The following is a 24,285-nucleotide window of genomic DNA, read 5'->3' on the forward strand; positions in this document are numbered from 1 at the left end:
CTGAAATTGCATTGTTATATTTAAAAATACCTTAACAGGCTGCTTTCTAATGAGCAGGTTTTTTCTGGTAGCAGTGCATTTTTTCTAGAGCAGTGGAACAGCTCATAAATAGTTAATTGGGGTGATGGCTGTACTTGTGCACTTGAGTAACAGTCTTGGTGGGTAACTTCTCAATCATGTATACAGGCCACTGTAACCTTATCAGGAACAGCAAAAATATATCAAATTTTGAAGAGGAATAGGAGACACTGACAAAATTTGCCATCTAATTCTAATTAAGTATAGAGCTGAAGTGTATTTGCTTAAGACAACAATATCCAAAGTAATACATATTTTTTCTGTAAACTTTTTTTTCATGACATAATGCCCATTAAAATAAATTTGGACTAAGTTAAAATGTTGAAGCCCTTTCTTTATAGATAAGATTTTGAGTTTCTTTTATATCATCTGGATTCCAGCTATTTAGTTTATCCCTGTCATCTCTTTCACAGCATTGGAATTTAAATATGTATATCATGTTTTGTTAATAGTATGTCAGTGAATTGAATTACTCTATTTTTAATGAAAGCTCTTCAGGTTTAATGAGTAAAGAAACAATGTAGAATATAATAACCCAAGACTTAATATTTTCTTGATCACAAGTCAAGCCTTCTATATAATTTATTAAAGTAGCATAATGTCCTTAAATTCGAGGTCAAGATTTTGCAGGCTTAGCAGAGATTTTTATGCATAAGGGAAAGATGAAACTTCAAAAAAATATTATTTCAGCAGTTTCATAATTTAGGATTGTGACCTCATGCTCTAAGAATAATTATGGCACATCATGATCAGCAGTTTATCAATATTCATTCATAGACTTAGACTCTCTTCATACCATAGTTTGTAGGGTGTTTTTTTTCTTTTCATGCAACCATAGTAACTTTAAAATAGTTAGTAAATGCCTTTAGGAGCACAGCCAGTTGCATTATTTGGGGGTTGTGCTTTTAGCAGTATCTATAACATTTATGAAAGCCACTTTTATTCTGTTCTTTTCCTGAATTTTAATGTAGTTGTTATACCTTCTGCTGCCAGGTGAGACCAGTGTTTCTAAGGAGCTTTCACAGTGATCACAGGCAACCTATGGCTGCCTGGTAAAAGCTTACCAACTCTGCTTTCACAGTGGCCACCATGAATTTGTTGTGGTTGCATGTGCGATTCCTGCGAAAAACAAGGGCAGGGGAGGTTTGCCGTTGGTTTAAGATGTAACTATAATGGCAGAAAAGGCATAAGAACAGACATGAAGTTCTGTGGCTGCTTAAAACTAATCTGTGGCTGTAAATTCAGTGGTGTTGCATCGATCCATAATCAAAATGATCAAACACTGAGAGCCAGCTACAAGGAAATGCCGAATCAATGGAGTGCACCAATTTATTAAAATTTCTATCTAGCATCTCTAAGGAAGCATTGAACAAAGTTTTCCGACCTACCCAGCCAAGAACAGCAGGCAGCAAAATAGCATGGACTCTTCTGTCTGTCCTGTAAATACCCTAAAGAAGGGCAGCAGGTGCTTGTGGTAATTCTGCCAGAGTAGATGGCCAGAGAGCACCACCTGGCCTGACAAAAGCACAACTGTCTGCAGGCATCAGGGACTAGAAGATGATTCCTCAGGAGCTCAGGGTGGAGAGATTCAACTCTACAAAAAGAGTAGAGCTCGTGCTTTAGAAAATGGTGTCATCGTTCACTTCTTGCAGGAAAAAGAAACTTCTACCTTTACTGGAATAATTGTCAGCAGACTGGAGGTTTGTTTTGATTGAGGAAGAGCTAATGCAATTTTTCAGCCAAGGACATCTTAGAAAATTTGAGAATAAAGGCCTGTACATTTTCTTTGTCAAGTAAATCAAGGCCTGTAACACCATCAGTTTCAAGGAGGTTTCTTTAGGATTTGGTAAAATTCAGCTGTTTGGGCAAGCTCTTGAATTGGCAGCTTTGGTGAGTACATTCAGTCAGACCAGAACATCACAGTTTTCCTCTGTCAGGAAGACACGGGGCTTTTTCCCTGCCCTGATCTGCCTTGGTGTCTTGTAGGCAGGGCTGCTTCTTGACAAGTTTGATGACTGCGGTAGGTGAAACTGCCTTCCATGTCACAGGGTTCTTGGAATTTTCAACTTCAAGCGGTTTTGCATCAAACCAATGTTGCGCAGCTGATAACCTGCAGCCCACTCCATGCCAGCGACTGCAGTTGGTTCCCAAATGGTGGAGAGCAGGAGGGACTGACTCTCCAGATTATCCTGCCAAACAGCTTGGCCTGAGTATTATTGTGTTGAAAACTTGAGGTCCTGCCTCAGCCTCGCTCTGCTAGAAGACACCACTCATGTTGGTGGTGTAGGCTTGACATTTGTAGGCGATTTCTGCTCCTCCTGCAGCAAGTTTGCCTGAGTGCTGTGCTTGACAACACAGTCACGAAAGGGGATAACAAAAGGCAGAGCAGCATTTGCGAGATTAAAGCAGTGTTTCTGGAATGAAAGAAGCGTTGAACTTCAAACAAGTGCTTGGTATGCATTTACTTTTATTAACATTCCTCTGTGTGACTGTGAAATTTGGATAACAGCCTTGTTTCTTCCAAGCATTAGCGGGTTCTTCTTGGGGTGTCTTTGAGTCCTTCCTGGTGTAAAAAGCCTGGAAAAGATTTTAGGTGTCAAGTTCTTGCAAGTGTTTTCAAATAGTTTAGAAACACTGTTTCTGTAGATACAGGAGCACAGATTTTTGAAGAGGAGGATGGACAGTGTGTTGCCTGAAGCTGCTTTCTATGGGCTCATTAAAATCAGAATGGCTCTGAGGCAAGCCCAGGAAATATTGCTAGGATGTGTTCAAGGGAAGTCCACGTTTGGAGTGCAAAACCACACAAAAGACAGTGATACTATCCACTGCAGGCAAGCTTTTGGAAATTCAGTAACCAGACATCTATAGGTATGTGCAAAACTAGAACACTTTACTTGAGGAAAACGAACAAAAATAGGTGAATCTGGTGAGTATCTGTGACTGATAACGTGCTGCAAACAGTTAGAGCTTTCTGGTAGCAAGTCCAGCAGAACCCCAGACAGAGCCTAAGGAGATTTTTATGTAACTGAGCTGTCTGTGTGTTCCCGCCTAATAAGTTTTGAATGTCAGCCAACTTCAACTAAATTTGACAGTGGGTAGCTATTACAGCTATTCAATTTTAGCTGTTATCTCTTACCAGTTCCATTAAAAGAAGTGACTAGAAGGAGGAAAGGCACCCAATTAGTGGCCCCACTAAAGGAAAGGGGCTAGTTAGCATTTTTCTCCTATTAAACGTTGCAAGCAGGAAGGAGAAAGACTAAGGAAACAAGGTTTCATTATTCCTGCTCCTGAATTAGAACTTAATAATTTTTAAAAATGGCAAAACCATTTTCTTCATATACTTTGTAGCTCAGCACTTGCTTTATTCTGTGTATATTATTGGGGAATACAGAAAGCAAATAGGGAAGTAAGAAGTTGTCTCTTACTGCTTCGTGACAGTGGTGGGCTCCCATGCCAGGAGTTGCATGGAATGAAGTGGTCTGAAGCCTGAAGGTTTGCAAGTGGGGATAGTGGGGACTTCTTGGACCTTCCAGCCATGTAATAAAATTAAGTTACACTGTAATTGCTGCAGCATTTGAAACTGTGGGTGCTCAAAGCTTACTCTTCGTTGAGTCATCTTTTTTCTTCCCCAAGTGCTTATTCTGCGTATTGCACACCTGTTTTTAACAGAAATAATTTTGATGGCTACAGGAGGGAAAAAGAAGCAGATTGTTTTAGAATAGGCAGAAATTCAAAGCCAGGTTGAATGGGGCTTTGAGCAACCTGGTCGAGTGGAAGGTGTCCTTGCCCATGCCAGGGGGGTTGGCACCAGATGATGTTTAAGGTCCTTTCCAACCCAGTCCATTCAGTGGTTCTATGAAATTGGTTAATGAAGCAAAGAGTGTATGTCATCAGGTTCTTTCTCTTTGGTTTTAATTGCGCTCCGTGTGGGACCTGTTGTGTCAGTGAGCAATATTTGTGGTACAACAATAAATGTAAATATTGTGGTCCTTGCTAAATGAGATTGAAAGTCTGTGCCTCAGGCTGCATAAATGAGTTCTGGGGGGTGATGGTTTAGCAAGTAATAATGTTTGCTCACTCTGCTATACACCTTGATTTCTATATAAATTGTGTAAATTTATGCATAAGCACATAATTATGCACACTTAACTGCCAGTTTGCCTCTGCAGTAATGTGCTTTTGCTCATAAACAGTTAAACATCCTTTTCCTGAAATGGGAGGAATGGTGGTGTTTTTAATTATTGTACCAGCTCTTATTCCCACCGAAGTTAAATTCAAGCTGCCTTCCAAAATCAAGGCCTGCTATATATTGCAAGAGAATTTTGACAGTATGTAGCAGAGGATTTGGGAGATGAACTGGGGCTGTGTTAGTTGTAGAACATAACTTTCCCGGTCGGTATTTTGCTTAGTGTTCCCATTTTCCTTTAGTTTTTGCTATATGGATTTTGGCTATTCAGCCAAGAGAGAGTGGTAGGTACAGTACTGTATATCATTAGTATGTGAGCAGTAGAGTGAATTTCAGCTGAATAAAAATGAATTCTTTGACTTGCAATTGTGAACGTTTCTAGTTTGCCTTGACAATCCTGTCAAGACAAATTTGAACTTTGTCAGCAATTGTGATTGCTTGTGGGAGAATTACCAAAAGCCTTTGCTCTAGGTATCAGTCAGTGATTGCAGCCCTCGTCTGCTATTTGACCAAAATTTTCCATGGCACTCAGCAGGCTATTACTTGTCACTCTGACATATAATGGAGGAGTATTTTAATTGATTTAAAAGTTAAAATTTATAGTTATTTATTACAGTATAGCTGTATTACATGTCAGCAGTTACGCTTGCTGTGAAAATAGGGAAAGAGGAGTTGAAAGGACTCGGGGTTTAGAATATTTTAAAAACATGTGCAGTTGAGTTTACCTTCCGCTTCTACAGGCTATCAATAGAATTTTTATTTAGTTAATGGGAACAGAGTTTTCCTATTATGTAATACTGTGGATTTTAAAAGGGATTCTTGAATGTTAACTGTGCATCTAGTTTCTAAAACTGTTTCTCCCATGTGCAATTCTCCACTTTCATAGTGAACTCTGAACAACTGCCTTTTGGATCTAATGCTGTTTTGGTTTATGACCTAAACCATTCCTCTGTCATGGTCTCCAGATGTCTAAAATAGGTATAATTATACCCAAATTGAAGGGTTATGTGAAATTAAAAATTGTGAATCGCTCTTAAGGCTGTACAGCATAAGTGCTGTTGGTGCATTTGGAGGTTATGTGTGTGCTGGAGTGTGAGATCAGATGCTCTGGCAATACTGTCTTCCTGATTGCTCTTGTGGATGCAAGTGTCTTTCTAACTGGTGATGATTAGTCTAAAGAGTCTTTTTCTGTGTGCCCATTTCAAAACAAGCTCTTTGGCAAGAAAGTGAAGAGAGGAAGGCACCACAATGATGAGTGGCTTGCATCTCTCTTCTCTCCACCCTGCTTATCATTCAGCTTACCTGACTTTCTAAGTTAAGAAGAAGGATGGAAAGAATATCTGCATTGCATCTACAAGAATAGGATGGGAAATGGGCTTGTTGTATACTCATTAATGTACCCCTCTTTTGGCCTGTACTTCCTGACCCTCCACATAAACCAGAGGCAGGGGAAAATGGGGGAACTTGAAGTGTCCAAATAAATGTGGTAATCAACAATATCACCAGGATCAGGATTGACTTGGTGTAAATAGAAGAGTAAGGATCTCTGCAAATTGACACTTTATGTAGTGGAGGTGGCACAAGTGAGAAGTGATGTCCCTGTCTGAACTGGAGCTGCTGCTTGCCACGTCCTCTGCTAATCACAATTTTTAAAAGCAGATACGAAGCCCAAGAAGGCTGTTTCTCCTGTGACCAAATTCACAGGTTGGATTGGGATCATTATTATTGGAGGAAATCCAATTGCATCCTGTTGGTAAGCATCCTGAGAGCCAGAGAGACTGGGAAGGGAATCAGAATATGCTGAGTTGGAAGGGACCTTTAGCCCTGCACAGGACCATTCCCAAGAGTCACGTGTGTGCCTGAAGGCTAGATTGTGTTTACAGTAGGCACAGGCAGAGGCCACTGGAGATGTAATTGGCCGAGCAAAGAAGCCACAGTCAGAAAAATGAAGGATTGCTGCACTAGGGCCAGCTTCACCACTCGCAGAGATAGGTCTGCCAGAATACCCATTCCTATCCCATTTTTCCTTCTTTGCTTTTTCTCCTTATTCCAGAAGCTGATGGATATGAATCCCACATCTATTTGCCTACTTAAAGCAGGTGTATCCTGCTCACAGTAATCTTGCAGATTCCCCAAACATCATGACTGTTTTTTATTACACTGTCTAAAGGTAGCAAAAGCCCATTAAGGGAACAAGAGGGGAACAATAATGGAGACAGAAGTGGAAATTGCTCTGGCTTTTCTACCTTATAGTTTTAGGAGGATATTTGGGTTGGGCTGTGGGACCAGGAAGGTGTCAAAGACAAATTTCCAAACTACCTCAGTATCTGTGTACGTAGAGCTGCAGGAGTTGTCTTATTTCTTGTATCAAGTGATAGTTGTATGCATTAAAATGCCATGAACAGGTTGAATTTCTTAAAAAATGAAAAAAATGTTAGTGAAAATGAAGCCTTCATTATTTCAAATAGAGGTTTTAGAAGTGACAGAAGATGTTTCAAAATAATGTGACTATTTGTCTTTTAAAATATCTGTTAATCAGAGATGGTGGTAAAATTGGGGTTTGTCTCTTACTGTATCATCTGAAACAAGTGCCAAGCTGGAAACTTCCAGTAAAAAATGTAAGCTCTGTGCTTAACCTTATTAAGGATTATTACTTTTTGATTAGTGAGATCATCTTCGGCAGATTATTTCTTTTTCCAACCTTCCTTTTACAAATATAGACAAAACTCCCTGCATGTTGCAAGATACTTAAGTCTGTTCATGTTAGGAATTTCCCTGAAAAGCTTATGTGCTACAGTCCTATTACTTAATTCTGTGTTGGTAACTTGTACTAAATAATACTGTGAGCTGTCTGTTGCCTTTCTTTTTTCCCTGCCTCCTGTTTATGAAGTTTAGGTTTTGCAGACTTTCCTACTTCTATTTTCGGTTCCTATGTGGTATTGTAATGTAGCAGACGCTGGTACAGTAATGCTAATACGCTTTCAACATCCATACTAATTTTGTCTTGTTGGATGGGGGGCATAAAGGAGTTGAAAGGCCAAACCCCCCATTCCATCCTCCCATTAGATTCTTTCAGCTCAAGTAATAATTTTACATGTTGCCTTTCTAAGCCTGTGGGATTGCTCTTATGAGTAAAGGTCTTCCATACTGGGGCTATTATGTGACAAGTTGGAAAATAGCCTTTGTTCCCATGGTAACCTTTTTTTTGTGCCTTGGTGCGTTTTTTCCCTATGGTTTCATGGTTGCTCTGGAGGTTTTTCTGTTGTGGTATTTTAATCCCCAGTAGACCATGGATGGCAGTGCAGTTTACTTTTTTTGCTATTATGAAATAATTTGATTTTTTTAAAAAATTATTTGATTATGGAACTCTTGTAAACTTTTTATATTGTGTGGTTAGGGCATTAATGGTGTGGTGACTTTCTCTGGGAGCAGATCATGCACTCAAAAGTTAAAACAAACATTTTGTAATAGGAAAGTATGTCCAACTGGACCAAACTGCTTCTGTTATAAACTAATATCTTTAATATAGGTATTCTTTTAGGACTTTTGGGGCCAAGCCCTTGCCCGATGTACCAGGTAGATTTTTGTCTCTGCAACAGAATGACATTTCTTAAGGTCATTAATGGTCAATACTCTGGTCATCGATGTCATTTCAGGTTGCTGTATTAAGGGTTTCATAAAATAAACCTTCAAGCAAAGGCAGGTATTTTTAGGAGTTGCTTGTTTAGACTCTGAGGGAAGAACTTGAAAAAAAGTAGTGAGCTTTCGTTTGAAATTAGGAGGCTTTTTAAAGATATGTCTTATTAGCATCTCCCTGCTACTATGTCTTCTATGTATATTTTTCTTCTTCCTTTTTTGTTCGCTATTTCTTTGTCTTAGAAGTCTTCAGTAGCAGAGCAATATAGTCACATGGTCTTGTCTTGCCTCTATCTCCTCATGGTAATGATTTCCCACTGGTGGCCCCATCCAGCAGGTGAACCTCACTTGCACTTTATGCAGCTCAAAATATTGCTGACTGATAAAGCAGCAGACTCACCAGGTAAACACTACTGTGCTCTCCTAAGAGAGTTACCAGGATGCATACTGGTTCACATGTTTGCCAATGGTGAAAACTGGGATGGTGCTATGAAAAATTGAATTTTTCAAAGCTGTTTGTCTCCTTTTATTTGTGGCAGGTGGGCAGGTGCAGGAAAAGAAAGAGTTAAACGTACTCCCTGCCCCCCCTCAAGTAGACTTTCAATAATTAACTAGATAATTTTCCAGATAAACTGTTCCTGCCTTATCTTGCTATACATAGCAGTTTATAATCAGCACCACAAACACCAACATTGCATGCATTTAAACTGCACTAATTCTATAAGTGGACAAAATATGAAAAGTTAGAGCAAATGCACTGTGAGGCTTACTAGTATTCTCTGGCTTCCAAAGCTGAAGGCTTATTCCTGATTGGAAACTCCCTATCTAGGTTAACCATTCAATTTCAATAGATAACTATATTTATGTACTAAAAAACCTGCAGAGCAAGTAAATTTTATTTCCCTGGGGCAGTTGTGGCTTTGTACCTTGTGAGAGTAGTTAGAAGAGAAAAGAGCATTGCAGAGGAATAGTAGGAGGATGTTATAGTTCTCTGATCACTAAATCAGTGGGTAAAAACTAGATTTATTTCCCTGGGAGATAAGTGCTCTTCAGTTTCAGTCCACCACAACACACTTTTGTTTATGCTTAAATTTATATTTTTCTGTAGTCAACGGATTATTGGGAGGTAAAATTTGGATAGCCAGCTGTAGTTGTTACCAAACGATTTCAGGAGAGAAGGTCAAGGAAAAGTCAAGGTTTACAGCTGGATGGAGGAAAATGCTGGGTCCTGTCAGCATCCACTAAGGTAAATGGGAACTGAAGGAGCATAGCACACTTGCTTCATTTTGTAAAATCAACATATGCCTTAAGGTTAGACTAAATACAGGAACCTGTTCATTGGTGACTGCAGCACAGAACCCATCAGCTTCTATTTGCCGAATAAACATTGGAATTTAAATGCTTTTTTAAAATCCCAAGTGCATCTTTTTATATTTGCTGGGGCTTGAGAGGAAGGTTGGAGCCTTTTCTATTAGTGCACGTCAGAGTTTGCTTGTTATCATAATTAAGATCCAGGTATGAAAGGTGGTGTATGACCCTTAGGCATCGCTAAATAAAGTAACTTAATGTGAAAGCTGGAGTTGCTGAGGAAAGAAACCATCCAAGTTCTCAGTTTGCTTTTTCTTAACTAAATGCACTTTCCTCTCTGATTCCTACATGTTCCATCATACTAAGCATTTCCTAAGATTAAATGTAATATCACAGCTGCTGAGTTTTCTCTTTGTTGTTGTTGGGTTGGGGTTTTTTGTTTGTTTATTTGTTTGTTTGCATTTTAATTTCTTTGAAATATATCCTCGAAGTTGAAAGTGGCAAAATAAGTTTATCTTGGTGACACAGTGGTCCATTTTTTAAATTACAGTGGGTAATAGTGGAATGCAGGGGTAGTTCATCATCAGCTGAAACAAAACAAAGGTGAGCAAATGGTAATCTAAGTATGAGCTTCAGGATCCTGAAGTTTGGGACATTTCAAAAATAATTGATTTATAACACAAGAAGATGCTATTTTCTAGGTAGATTTTTGTGTCCTTAATTAAATTTCCTGAATATTTTACATTGGAAATGTATTTTCAATTTGTATTTTTTGTTATTTATGTTATTCTAGTGGAGAGAAGACATTAAAGGAGTAATTAATTCTTTCCCTAACCACTTACATTACTTATGGACTTAGACAATACTCCAGATGTCAGAGCAAGCGTGCACTGATTCAGATGTTATGCTTGGCAACTATCATCCATAATACGCACTAAAGTACATAGTTAGCTTTCCTAAAATATTTAAACCTTGTTCAAAGTTTGAGTTTAAAACTTTTTGTTTGTTTGTTTTAATGTTTACTCTTAAAACCAGTAATTTTAGCCTTTTTTTTTAAGGTTGAGGGTGTAAGGGTTGGTAGTGGCCATAAGAGTCCTATTGTTTTATGCAAGGAAACATAATTTCTGTATTGCTTTTATAATTTCTGTCTTCATCTCTGTAGGCCCTGAGAAACTCAGGCAGCATTATTTGCAGCTAGGTTATTTATCAGTTTACCAAACTTCAGAAGGTAAATGTTGCTCCCCCTGCACACAGGAGTGTTGCTGCTGAGGCTCAGGGGTGGTTTGGTTCCAGCGGTTCTTCCTTAGCTCAGCGTTCAGGAGGTCCCACGTGACTGCCTTCCCCTCCAAAAATCTGGTCGTTTCATCTCTGCACATTTTCACTTCTCTCTGCTTTCTTGGTCTGCTGACAAGAAGATTGGTTTATATACTCTGACATTTAAGAAATACCATTTTCCAGTCTGCTAATCTGCTTTATTCAAGTACTTATAGGAGAGAGCCAGGATGCCTTCCTGCAGTGAAGCTTTTTAAAAATTTGTGTTACACAAGCAGAAACTGATACTGGCCAAACATTAGTATTGACAGTTAAAATGAGCAGCATGTAGCAAAACATGGGAGATGATGAAAGGCACTGGTGGAGGCTGTGACTAACATCGTTGTGCAGTGGTCAAGTAATCTGTTGGACATCTTTTGACCAGTATAACATTTTCCAAATGACTAGTAGAGTTATCTTGGGCAATGAAATTATTGTTTCTATGTGAATGTGCACAAAAATAACAGAGGTAATGTGAAGAGGAGATGGTTGTGCTGTCTACTCTGATAGCTGAGTTGTTGATGAGTTAAAGAAAGAAAGGTACTTAAGAGCTGCTAAAAGAACTAAGCAGTCAAAAGGAAGCACTTAAGGATGTAAAGATTATCTGTGGAACCAAGAAAGAATTCAGGGACCTATTTGGAGGGGCGAAAGAGTATATTTCCGGGGTAGCATTACCTTCATAATAATCAGTGTCTTGATTTTAGTGCCAGGTGGCAAGGAGCTGTATTGTTGTTCATAGTGGGACTTTCTTGTCTCCTTGGGCATGACTGACTGGCCTTCTGCATGGAGGTTGGTGAAGGCCAGGCCATGTGAGTGTGCTCCTGCAGCATCACAACCAGCTCTGCAGCTCTTGGTGGGTGGCTCTTGGTCAACTCCTGGCTGCCTCCTGACCGTCTGAACCTCCTCGCGTGGGAGAGGTGGGCCCAAGCTCTGGTCTCTGTGCTCAGCCAGACCAACCACATCCTGGTTGTGAAATACCATTTGAAATACACAGCTCTTGTTTTGGGCCACAGGGAGGGTAGTTTCAGGATTTCTGTGTGCAAAGTTAACTATCATGTTTTTGTCTGCCAGTCCCCAGTAGAAGATGACTCTTGCTGGAGAAATGAGGTGAGCAGGTAGAAGTAAGCTGCAGGCAGCCTTTGCATCTTGAATATCCTAACTATTCTTCCTCTTAGAAGTTGGGGCTTTTTTTCCCTGTGGTAAAAATATGATTTGATGATCTCACCTTCTTTTTTCCTTTGTTTTTGCATCACTTTATTTATCGAGGTGTACCCAGGTTCCTTCTGTTAGTTTTACTGCCAGAGAATTTCAATATGAAAAAGAAAAGTCAATGACGTGGAATTAAAAAGGACTCATCTAGATCTCATAATAATAAAAGTGCTTGGAACAAATGAGTTTGGAATTCATATTGTGGCTTATGCTTCTTTGGAGCGCTTTGTTTTATCATCAGAGAGGCATCATTTGTTTAAACTGTGCTCCTGTCTGACATCTGGTTTGAAAAGCATAATAACCTATATAATCAGCTTTTAAAATGCTGGATTATCTGTGGGTTTATTGACTCTTCTTTACAAAATCTGTTATTTCTAATTAATTCTCCATATAACTATTACTAAAGCCAACTCTCAGACACACAAATGGGCTTGATGGCAATGGCTAGTCAAGGTCAGCATTTAACTGCCAGCATTTGCACTGTTGAGGATAATAAATCAGGCTTATTCTTAATCACATACCCCACAACGTGACGAATGTTAGCGGAGCCATCTAAGCAACCATTTTACAAATCATTTAGAAGATACATTTGGCACTGTTAAACTGGTCCATGCTGCCCTTGGCTGTAAAAGCATTGTGATAAAATATGTATGCTGTGTTAGATCTCCTTTGTTTGAATCCTGCAGAGTCTGTGTGTGTATGGGGATGTGTGTATGTGTTTGCTTATTTTTTTCTTTGTATTAGAAATAACAAGAGAGGCATGAAAGTAATATTACCTAATCAACCTATGGAAGCCACTGGCTTCTGAAAGTGGGGATGAGTAGCCAGCTCTGTGGCACTATTTTCTATTTCTTGTGTTTTTCATTAGGAGTTTAGATTGAGAGTAGCTTGCCACCCACAAGGAATGTTCTGGGTCAAAAAAAGTCTATTGTGTGAAAATTTTACAAACCCCTGTTAAATATCAGAGCAATATGTTTTAGGCACTAATTTGATTTCGGGCAAATGTGTAAATACAGTGTTTTCACTTGATCTAAATTTTAAGACTCAAACCTGCTGTGACCCACAGATGCCATTAGATTTAGCATGTCATAGCTATTTGGCAATAGGCTAATTACTCTCCAGGGAGTCAATTGTAAAGTTTTTAATCTTTTTTTATGGTATTTGTTCTTATATGGACCAGCTCTTGTATATTTCAAAACAGAGAATGACTCAATTACTTAAGTAACTTTGATTATTTTAACTAAACTTTTCATCTGGAGCCAAAAAATCAAACTGAACTCCAGAAAAACAGCTAAAATTAAATTAATGGAGATATCTCTGTTACAGTCAACTGAATTTAACACTGAGTTTTTTGCTTTTTAAGTGTTACCTGCCTGTAACTTCTCCCAAATGCCAGTTTACATTAGGATTACTTGATAAAAATTCATGGCATGTTGCTGTAGAAAATTAATGCAAAGGGAAATATTTAACTTGGAGCATGCATGAAAAGCACTTTCAATGTGGGGGGTTTAGTGTAGGTTTTCTGCCTGTACATACTATAGAATACAGAGCTAAGATGATTAATGAAAGAATTGGTTTAATAAAAGTAATGAATAAGTAAAGTGTCATTCTGTGTCATAAACACTGGATGTCTGGCCTTGAAATAAAGGCTTGATCACGCCTCAGATCTTGATGCAGGTCTTGTTCACAGTGGTCAAAGTCACTAAGAAAGGGATGACAGCCTGAACCAAGAGAGATTTAGGAGGAAAAAGTATAACTATCTGTGTGTACCTTGTTGAGAAATAAAAGCTTCCATGGAGAGAACGACTTAACCTGAGGTTTAGCTGTGTGGTTTGAGCATGTTTTTGTGCTCAGGCTGTTATTATTTGCAGGTATGTACAAACACCACTCTACCTTTGTATGAGGTACTATAATAACATTTTGACTTGGCAAATGCTCAGGTATAGCATGGGTGAAAGAGAACATGAGAGAGTTTAAAAACAAGCCAAACATTGTTTATTAGAAGACAATCATAGCTAGAGCTGGCACAAGGTGGCGGAGATTTGAGTACCAACAGCTAATATGAATGTTTCTTTGCAATGAAGTATTTGAGAACTGCTCCATGTTGGATAGTCCTGTTAAATGACAATACCTCGTTTGTGTTTTAAGCTATTCCACTTTTAAACTGATTACAAGAATGAGTTAATTGAATTTCATTCCAGAATGTTAAGTTTCCACCTGTGATGATGTGGCTGAGTAGCCGAATACATGCTTTGTATTCAAACTTTACCTCTGCCTTTCAGCTGCATTCAAGTCTTTAGTTTAGAGAAACGCTGTATAAAATATGCTGTAGATTACGTCTTAAGTAGGCATTTAATAATAGTCATGGATCAACTGGTGTCTCAATGTGTCTTTTTGCTGGCTTTTTTTACCTAATAATTCTGTGTAAGTGCAATTTTGTAGGGTAGCTTGTATCTAAAAAAAGGCTCTCCCACCTTGTGCAAATCCTACATGACAATTTATTTTCAACTAAAAATAATACATAATTATATATATATGCAATATGTATATATAGAGAAGCATGTGTGTGCGTATATGTATAAAAATAAAAAATCATGCACACTGCTGTGATACCCTGGAAACTTCCATTTCTCTACAGGAAGAGCTCTCTTAACAAAATTACCTATTTTTTTTTTTTAGATATGAAAAATATACACTGACCTTTTTCAAGGTGGAAAGACTAGGAGAGTTTTTGCTAGTCTTAGGAAGAAATGGGAACATGCAGCATCAAAATTACAAATCCCTGGAGACATTTTTGTGTTATGTCAGAATGGAAATGTTACCTTCTTCAGCAAAATACTGACATATGCAATGAAAAAAAGAAAAAAAAAAGAATTTTCAACGGTAGTTTTCCAGGTTATTGACATTTTCTCTAGAAAGCAGATACCTTTTGAAGAATTTTTTTTAATGAGAGCTTAATTTTTTTTCGTGTAGTAGGGAACATGCTGGAGGGAGAAAGTCCTGTTCTTTGCCTAAACACATCCAAAAGCAGAGCTGAATACCAGCACAGCCTTGGCAAATCCTGAAGAAGTTATCTTTCCCTAGGGTAGATTAATGCAGCATGCACAGGTATGACTGTGACTCGAGCTCACAGAACTTATTTTAACATAAATTTGGTGAGGCTTTCTCTTGAACAGATGAGCTAATGCCATCACCTAGCAATTATCAAGTAGTGTGATGTTATGTAATGAAAGTATAAATAGCACAAGGGCTAAAACTAGTAAATCTAACAGACTAGCGAGCAGACAAGAGCAGGAATACTATTTGGAACATTTTGATTAACATCTGAACACTGTCATTTAAAAAGACATTTAGATTTGATGTTACAGTAAAGCTGTAGGCCAGGAGAGTTGCGCTCCTTCATTTGGAGTGACGTTCGAGCTGTGCCCCCTGGATAAATCACTTGGCCTCTGTATAACTCCTTAAAGGAAGTTAGAAATTTGGAAAAAGGCAAGAGTGCATACTTGAAATTTCTTAAACAGGTTCGTTGTCTTATGTTTGAATTAAGACTGCCTGTGCACTGTGTTTTCCCGATGTCTGATGGACAAATAGCCTGTGACTTGCAGTTTGAACTACTTGATTATTTCCCCATCAGTGTCTTTCAGGGTTGTTTTTGTAGTTGTTTGGCAGCGTTCAGAGGGATAATGGGTAAGAAATGTAAGAGGTCATGTTTACCTGGAGGAGAGAGGTTGTGTGGAAGGAGAGACTCTCTCCAGCCCTACGGAGACATGGGAGGGATCCAAAGCTTTCATCTCCTTCAGGATCTGGCATGTTTCTCCAAGCATGCTGATTACACTAGGGTGGCATTTCCAGTTCCTGGGGGAAGAAGGGAGGGAGGAAACTCACAGCATCTTGAAATGTGACTTGTTTTTGAAGATCACTGTCTTTTAGAGGTGCCAATGGAAAATACTTCCTAAAGCCACTGTTGGAGAGTTATGGCTTAAAAAGAACCAACCACAGAAGTGCCCTGTCATTTAAGAAGGCAGTAGATGATTGAAGTGGGGCTTGCAAGGTGTGTCAGTCTGCAAAACTTTGGGATGGTCTGAACGTCCAGTGCTGCTTTTCTGGCACTCACAGTCATATGGAAGGGTTTTCTGCGCTTGCAGAAAGTAAAAAGGCTCCAAAACTCTATAGGAGGTAATCTGTTAAATTACAGAAATATTGGAAATATTTCAAGGACCACTGCAGTGATAAGCAGAAATATGGACAGGAGAGTGCACTTTGCTGTGTTACTTTATAAAATGGCCTTTGAGGTTTTTGTACGGGTGTTCCTCAGCTGTGAAGGCTTCAAACAAAGAAAAGGAAAGAAAATTTATAGCTACCAGGTTGCTGCCAGAGTGGTTGGTCGGTTTATTTGTTGTTTATTTTCAATTTTAATCATCTGCTACCAATAAGTTACCACTGCCCTTGTGGTAACTTCTCACATTAACATTGATATATTATGGGTGTTGTTTTAAAACAGACAATAAAAATGTTGCACTTACTAATTAAAGCAATTCATGTATCCAACCAGGCACTGCCAGAAAGAGTTGTGGTTTCCTAATTGTTAGGTGCCTTGAGCGGTATACCTGTTATAAATTCTTAATTGAACTTTGTATTATGGCCAGTGTGATTTGAAATATTCATAGCTGCTTTGTTTGATTGTTTTTACTCCAGCTCTTCATTGAGAAGTGTATCAACTGGATCATCAAGACCTTCCAAAGTGTGTTTGGTGTGTGGAGATGAGGCATCTGGATGTCATTATGGCGTGGTTACATGTGGCAGCTGTAAAGTTTTCTTCAAGAGAGCAGTAGAAGGTAAGAAAACACAAAACAAAAAAATGTCAACACAAAAGAAAAGACAAAAAAAGTTGAATGAACTCCAATTAAATTTGGTATAACTTAGGTAGAATGTGCCAGGGTGTTCTGCAATGTACATCTTCTAAAAGATGCATTGTTTTACTTTAAACCACTGCTGAATCAGGCTGCTTTTCCACCACTTCAAGGGGATTTTTGTAATTTTTAGTTCACAAAGATACAATTGATGTAAACATACTCCTGCTTCTCCTGTACTGGAGGATGAATACACTTGTCTCATCATACTTTGGCAACCTTACATGACAATGGAGTTCTAGTCTTTCCTGGGCATCTCAGTAGAAAGAAGTTAGGATTACTCAGTAGTGCTATAGTACCTCTAGTAGATGTCGTCTCTTGGTGACTTGGTTTATTAGGGTAAAAGAAAATGTTTGATCTTTACAGACTTTGTAAGCCACTTCTTCAAGTGATTAAAAAAATTAAGTTTTTAATGTCTGATAATAAGAGTTCCTGACATGCAAAGGAAGTAAAAACGGTGTAGGTTTTTTTGAAGTCTTTGCTGATGAGTAGATGTTGTTACAACCACGGATGGAGCAAGACATACCTACTTAGTGATTTATTTTCATGAAGAAAAACCTAGAAGGAAGAAAATAGGCTCTTAGTATGGTGTCCACTGAGAAGAGTGAGGCAGTGTCTGATGTGATTAATTTCTTCTGTAATCATTAAATCTACTGCTGATGGCAATAAGGATTTAGCTCTTTGTTAAATAGACCTGGAGGGCTTGTGCATCACTGAAGTCAAGACCTTCATGTAATATCTCTCTATCAATTTATCTATCATTGAAAGTGTTGATCTAATTGAAATGAACCTTCCAAAGTTATAAGGACATGGAAAAGGTTTCCCCCTGCTTGAAAGCACTTTCTCGTGCAGTTCTGCAATAGCTGACCTTGATGCCTTCATTCCCCAACTTCTTCCTTGAGAATTTAATTGCTTGATGTAGCACATGGACTGGAAAACCTTACTTATAGTCACTGAGTGATTTCCTCTGTATGATTCCACACCACATCATGGGTGGGTCTTCAGACATCCATATCTAAGCTGGTCTCTGAATCATGAGGATCTATCTTTTGGATTTATGGTGGATATACTGTGTGAAGTGACAACACCTTTTGTTATCTTCCTTCCTCCTTTCCTGCCTCCCAGGAAAGCTTTCTTCCCATTCTTGAATCACTATAATTTCAAGGTGCTACGTATCTACGTTTACTGCCTTCCTGTCTTTTGATGTCTATTCTGATATGATGTCCCTATCCAATTTTATAGGAATTTATGAGAAAGACTATGTTTCTGAGCCTCAGAAGCCAAAATTGTTAGGAAAGGATCACTCTCTGTGATCAGGCATAAAAATACATTTTTAAAGCGTAATTAAAAGTGATCAGTAATTACTGAAAGTTTACAAGTTAAGCAAAAAAAAAACCTCAAAAAAATGAAAGACAAAGCTACCCTGTCATCCCTAAAAATGTATGATGTCTTAAAATTAATGTACATTTTTTGGAGTCATTATATTAACATACATGTTCCTACCAGTGGTATGTGAGCACTGTCTAGACGTCTGCTTGGTATGCACGAGACTGAGCTCTTGATGCTACCACTACCGTTGTTGTTGTGCAAACACTGAAGTTTTGTCTTGGCTTGCACTTTTATGTTTAGATATATATAATATACATACATAAAAGTACATTGTAGGGTATTAGCCACAAAAGAACATAACAAAAATATAATATACATTTTGGCTTCGGGTATACTGAGACTGTAAATATGAATAAAATTTTATGGGGGTAGTTTTGTAACAACAAGTTTATTGTGGAGTCATCATAAATTTTTCAGTCAGGAACATGACTAGTAAAGCACCCTATTCTGAGGTTTCCTGATTGAAAGAAAATATTTGTAATAATTATTCTGTGTCATATGTTCAGGAGGATGTTTTTAAAACTATGGTAGTGCAGAGCATGGTATAAATAAATAAATAAATCAAAGTGGAAGAACTGCTTTAAATGTAGATCCTGGGCATGCATGTCTCAGCACTACCTAAAGTTGTGTTCTTTAGCAAAGGTGGCAAAAGAAGTTGTAGTCTTTCAAAAATGGCCTCCTCTTCCAATTGTTATTTAATACAGTAACTACAGCTGGTGTCATTTTCACAGAACCACAGAATGGCTGAGGTTGAAAGGAACTTCCGAGGGTCATCTGTGCAGCCCCCCTGCTCAAGCAGGGCCACTTAGAGCCAATTGCCCAGGCCTGTGTCCAGATGACCTTTGAATATCCCCAAGCATAGAAACTCCACAGTGGGTCTAGGTAACTTCTGCCAGGGATTGGTCATCCTCACCATAAATGTGTTTCCTGGTGTACAGATGGACCATCCTGTGTTGCAGTTTGTGCCCTCTTTGAATGGAACAACTCCTCCTTTAGTCGTTGGTTTCTGCTGATTAAATGCAAGTATTATTTAGTTTAATTTAGAGAGTTACATACTGATAGTTCTTCAAAAGAGGTGGTGGGGTGGAAAATCATGGGAGAGAACACATGGTATTCAGGTGGAAGGAGGAGGAGAAGTGATGTAGTTGAAGATGTCCTGCTCTTTGCAAGAGACATTCCATTTAAGGGTGCATTCCAACTCAGCCATTCTGTGAGTCTATAAAGTGGGGAGACAAATTGTGTCAAAAAGCATGAAAGCAGAGAGAAGGGGGATTTGAAGAGGGGGACCCCTGCACACCACTCAGTTCTTTGGGTCTGGCTAACGTCATCAGCCCACCTTGAACAGCTTTTGAGTGCCAATTCCTTTGTGCTCCTTTGAAATATTATAAAACCAAAGCGATTATAACAGAAAATAACAACTGTATTGGAATTTAAACACAAGAAACTAACAAGAAACACAAGAACAAAGAGACTACAGCTTGCATTTCCAATTATAAATCTGGTAATTGTATTCCCAGTTCATCGTATCTTGGAACTTGCAGGAAATGTCTAATGAATTTATGAGAAGGAAAGCTGTAGACCAAAAAAGTATTAAAATGGGTTTATTGGTGAAATTTCAAAAGTAATTTCAGATGGAATTAATTACAGGGCTGTAAATTATCAAAATACAAGTTTTGATATTAAGTAGGCGTGGACGTTTTGCTGACTGACTTGATGAACAGGAATCTGATCTGAAAAAAAGTGATTTTGTCATTAATGTAAATTTGATCTGCCTTGCAAACGCTAAAGTCCTTTAACTGTAAAAGTTTTGATAACTGGTGTCAATGCAAAAGTTAAGATGTATATATTTAGAATACATTTTTACGTAGGATAATTGTCTGGGGCTTTTTTTTCTGAATTACAAATATGGCAAATCATAAAGTTATCCGAACTTTAATTTGTCATCATAATAGAGTCATATGATGAAAATACACTGTACTTTGAGGGAACTTAAAGCACCTGGCTAGTCTTGTCTTCTCTTTTTCCACTGAAGCAGCTTTCTCTAAGGAGAGTAACAGGCTTGAAGTCAGAAATCACATCTGTTCTTGCCTATGCTTTGCATTTTCAATCTTCATTTGTTCAAGTTCCAGACAAGTATGAGGTAATCTCTCCTAAATCAAAATTTATATTGTCTCTTAAATTGCTAATCCTTTATTCTTCCTTTGGCTTGAAGGTAGGAAAAAAGGAAGGCACTTTTTTGTCTCCATATGGGGCTAAAGACTGCAGTACAAATGACCATTTTCTTCCAGTTATTTTACAAATTTGCTTGGAAATTTTTGGCTACTTAAAATGGGAGAATTAAAAAATTATGTTGTTTTAGTTATGGGTAAGCTTGTCCTCTTTTAAAATACAAAGATGTGATATTCAATAAACATCAGATTCTGCTGTTGATTTCTGCTCCAGGAGGTTCACCTTGAAGCTAGTTCTTCTATTTTAAGTCAAAAAAATAGATTTCTCTTCACTTCTGAAGTAGAAACAAAGTCACAGCAACAAGTTTTTTTTTTTCCCCCACTTGACCTTTTGCTATTTGCTGACTTAAAGTGGGGGATAATTTGGCTGAAGGAAACCTCAAAATCTGATCTGATGCCTCCTGGATATAGTAAATGTGCTGTGCACCTCGGTGAGCAGCTGGTAACAAAGAAACCCTACCTCCACTGGTGTTCGAACAGCAGGTTATCCAAGAGTTGGCTTTAATAGTGGGAGGGATGAAATTTCTTGTGTAGCAACGTGCAGGGTCTCAGCACAGCTGTGGGAGCTGAGATTGCCTCAGAGACAGGGTTACGGAAAAGTGGTGCCATCCTCCCTCTCCCTTTGTGCTCGGCTGCTCTGAAAACGCAGACACGGAACAGCCTGGGCTGCAAGACCAGGGGTCCAACCCAGCAGTCACCTTGCCAGGCTACGAGGCCAATCCTTGTACCATAACCAAGAGGATCCAGCAGCTTTAAGAGGCTCGGCTTCGCGTGAAGGGTTAAAAGCTATTGCCAGGCTGAAAATCCAGTGGTAGATAAATCCAGTTCTTTGGCAAGCAGAGGCACTGTGCGACTGCTTAACAAGGGGTTAGATGCATAATATCCCAGGGATGCTCTTGGTTTTGGGTGCTTTGGTTTTGTTTTTTTTTTCTTTTGGAAGTATTCTGTAGTCTCTGTGTCCAGTAGGCCACACAAGATGGAAAGCAATATATGTAACACGTTATTTTCAGAAACAGTTAATCTTCCTATGGTTTTCCTATGCACTGTAAGTGAAAGAGCTTCCCAAGACTTTACAATCTCCAGTAGAAAATAAAGAGAAACTAAAGCCTCTGTGTGTGCCTCATTTTTTTATTTTTTTTTTTTCACTTCAATTGAAGTGGAAAAATTATCAAGGTATGAGAAATACTGACATACCTAACTCTTGAATGATTTTCTTAATTAGCCTAACTTAAATTTTTATAGAATACTGGTAAACAGGGAAATTTACCTTATTGATAATTTAAGGAAACAATATTTCTTTATGCTGTATGAAGCTGAAATTGATACATAAGACAAAGGCATTTTGCACACCATTTTGCAGTGTGTGCACCCATGAATTTTGTAGGTCTGTATTACTATAATTAATTATACATACAGTTCTTCACTCTCCACTCTTCTGTTCATTCACTGTAATGGAGTCAGTGTTTTTCTGTAACAGGCTGCAATTTTCCTTTTATCCACTTTCATAAGGTCAGTGGCCTCTCTAAATTCGACATCACTCAGTATAGATGTCCATATGTTTTCATAGAAATTTCTGTGTGGGATTTGAAGTTGACTCTGTTCCTGACCTGTTGCAAGAATCTGTTTTACAACCTATCAAACAGAAATATTAGGTGAAGAGCAAGCAGATGGGTGATCTGCTGAGGGCAAGTGAGCTGGTCAAATTCATGTAGCAGCTGCTACTCTTACTTGATATGCTATGGTTAATAGGTGTAAAATCAAATTTAAATAATTAAGTCATCATAGGTTTGAAGCTGCCACCAGCCTTCCATGCTTTCATAGATATGTAAAAAGGAGTTTTCCTGATTTTTTTTGCTCTGCCAGGCAGTATTGCCTTGTGAAATGAAGTCTTCATTCCTCCTCCTGGGCTGGTTTTAGTAGGGACTCAGAGTTCAGGAGACTGGTAGGGGGAAGGAATTAAAAAAGTTTGCAGCGTGACCCCAAAAAGGGGAGCAAAAAATCAAGCAGCAAGAAGTGCAACATAAAAAAAAAGGAAAGAATAAAGGGTAGAGCATATATTACAGTTGAATATTTTAACGCTGGGGAGAGGCGAAGCATGAGGAAAATCTTTCCTTGAAATATGTGGCCTGCACAAAAAACACTGCTTGATGCTCAATAAAATAAAAATGCTGGGTGCATGGTAAATGTGAAGTGGAACACTAGTAGACCAAGCATAATGTGGTAGCTTTTCAGAAAGGAGGGCGTAGATTTGGGAACCACCCAGGCCATACGGTGTCGTGGTTGGAAAACAAGCACAGAACGGGTGGTTTTAGCAGCTGCAGTGCCACAAAGAGCCCTAAGTTGCTTAATAGATGTGAAAACTATATGAAAAAATATTTTATATCAAGGAAACTAAAAATCCACATTCATTCCTTTCTGAAAGCTTTAAAAATTTCTTCCCTCCCCAAGACTTTCCAATGTCTGCAGTTTTTTTGATTGTAACTTCTTTACCATGTAAGCGAGTGTTGGTGTAGAGAGGGACAGATAAGTTATGAGGATGAGAATTTACATATGGACTGCTGTCTAGCTTTTAAAAATGCATGCACAAGGCCAGAAGGACTGCATGCAACTATTCTTCTCCTGCACTCTACTGTTTGTCTTTCGTTCTTTGTTTTATGAATACTAATTTCTAGGCTGCTTCATCTATAAAATAATATATTCAGTAGGTGGTACCAGTCTGAACAAGCTCAATATGCAGTAAATGGAACATTGATGCAGAGGTAAGATTGGTTTATCTTGGGTAAAAGCCTTTCGTTGCCACAAATTCAAGCATCACACAGGCTTTGAAGGGCTTACCTTCTACATTCTTATGAAGGGGAGGGAAGATGTGATAGGGAACTCAGTTGCAGTAATATTTTATTGTTGTGGTTTTCTTTTTTAGCACATCACAGGGTAATATGCCAGCAGGTCAGTCTTCATGGAGGTGGGATGGTCCTGTGAATGCAGGCTGAGTTAACGTAGCCACAAATACATGGCTAACAAATGTTCAAATGTCACAGCCATTAGTTTAGTGTTTTCTTGAGTATGTCAACTGCCTTTTCTTTAAAAAGGAAGTTCCAAGGTGGCTGAGCCACTTGCCCATATATTGTGTATATATTTGTTTAACATGGTCACACAAAATCAGTATGTTTGGATGCACCAAGTATTTCAAGCAATCGGGGAAGTATTCACAGCATCATGGCACAAATGGTGCTGGGAATGCTTATCTGGAGTATTGTATTTACTTCTGGTCACCAGTATGTTAAAGGCAGTTTGATTCAGAGTCGCATAAACACACTAGGAGGGCTCCTAAAATGATCTGGGGAATAAAAATTTATCTTAGGTCAGGTGACTGAATGCTTTTAGCTTTTTTTAGCCTACTCAAAAAGAGTCTGAGTTGGGACATGATTGCTGTCTATAAATATTTCACAGTTGAGGAATAGACAACCGAGAGGGAGGAGAACTTATTTTGAACTAAGAACTGTACTGAAATAAGAGCAAATGGGTAAAAATTACATTAGTTAGTTTGCTATTTTGAGAATGCTGCAAACCACCAGAGGAGGGACTTTTAGGGGCCCTTTCCTGAAAAACATCAAAATGATTTAAGTACCTACTTTGAAATTGAGCATAAGAGAAGTAGCTGATGTATAATATAATTTCGTTATCTGTGATAGTAAAGGATAAACCAAAGAGGTCTCTTTTGGTTAATATTGCAATGCTGGAGAGTTCAGCTGACTCCAAAAATGAGGGAAGTAGGAGTAATAGAGAGGGTGAACTAACTAAGACATTTTTAGAATATTCCATTTGTAATGATGGTGAATGACTAAATCTTCACAGGGATTACAGAACTTCAGTTTTTAAAAATTGATGTGAAGTGCTAAGATCTTGCATAGGGCAGAATTGCTTTGTATTTGTACTAACAGATGAATGTCTGTCTCCTGCAATGACTTCTCTTGTTTTGAGTTCAGAAAAAAGCTCAGGAGAGTGAAGTCCTTTTGAAATAACTCCATCC

At 38.4% G+C, this 24,285-nt stretch overlaps 1 protein-coding gene across 7 annotated transcripts in view; it reads left to right on the top strand.

Moving 5' to 3' along the window:
• The window catches only part of NR3C2 (nuclear receptor subfamily 3 group C member 2), a 205,641-nt gene that overhangs the window by 101,172 nt on the left and 80,184 nt on the right, over positions 1–24,285 (top strand). For all 7 annotated transcript variants that reach the window (XM_051790912.1, XM_051790914.1, XM_051790911.1 and 4 more), the window contains one exon: positions 16,424–16,563. In XM_051790912.1, the coding sequence (XP_051646872.1) occupies positions 16,424–16,563 (140 nt within the window). The remainder of the gene's footprint in view (positions 1–16,423; positions 16,564–24,285) is intronic.

The sequence above is a fragment of the Manacus candei genome, unplaced genomic scaffold, assembly GCF_025592945.1.
Source record: "Manacus candei isolate 608988 ecotype Guabito, Panama unplaced genomic scaffold, ASM2559294v1 h1tg000028l, whole genome shotgun sequence".
In the NCBI taxonomy this organism is placed as follows: domain Eukaryota; kingdom Metazoa; phylum Chordata; class Aves; order Passeriformes; family Pipridae; genus Manacus; species Manacus candei.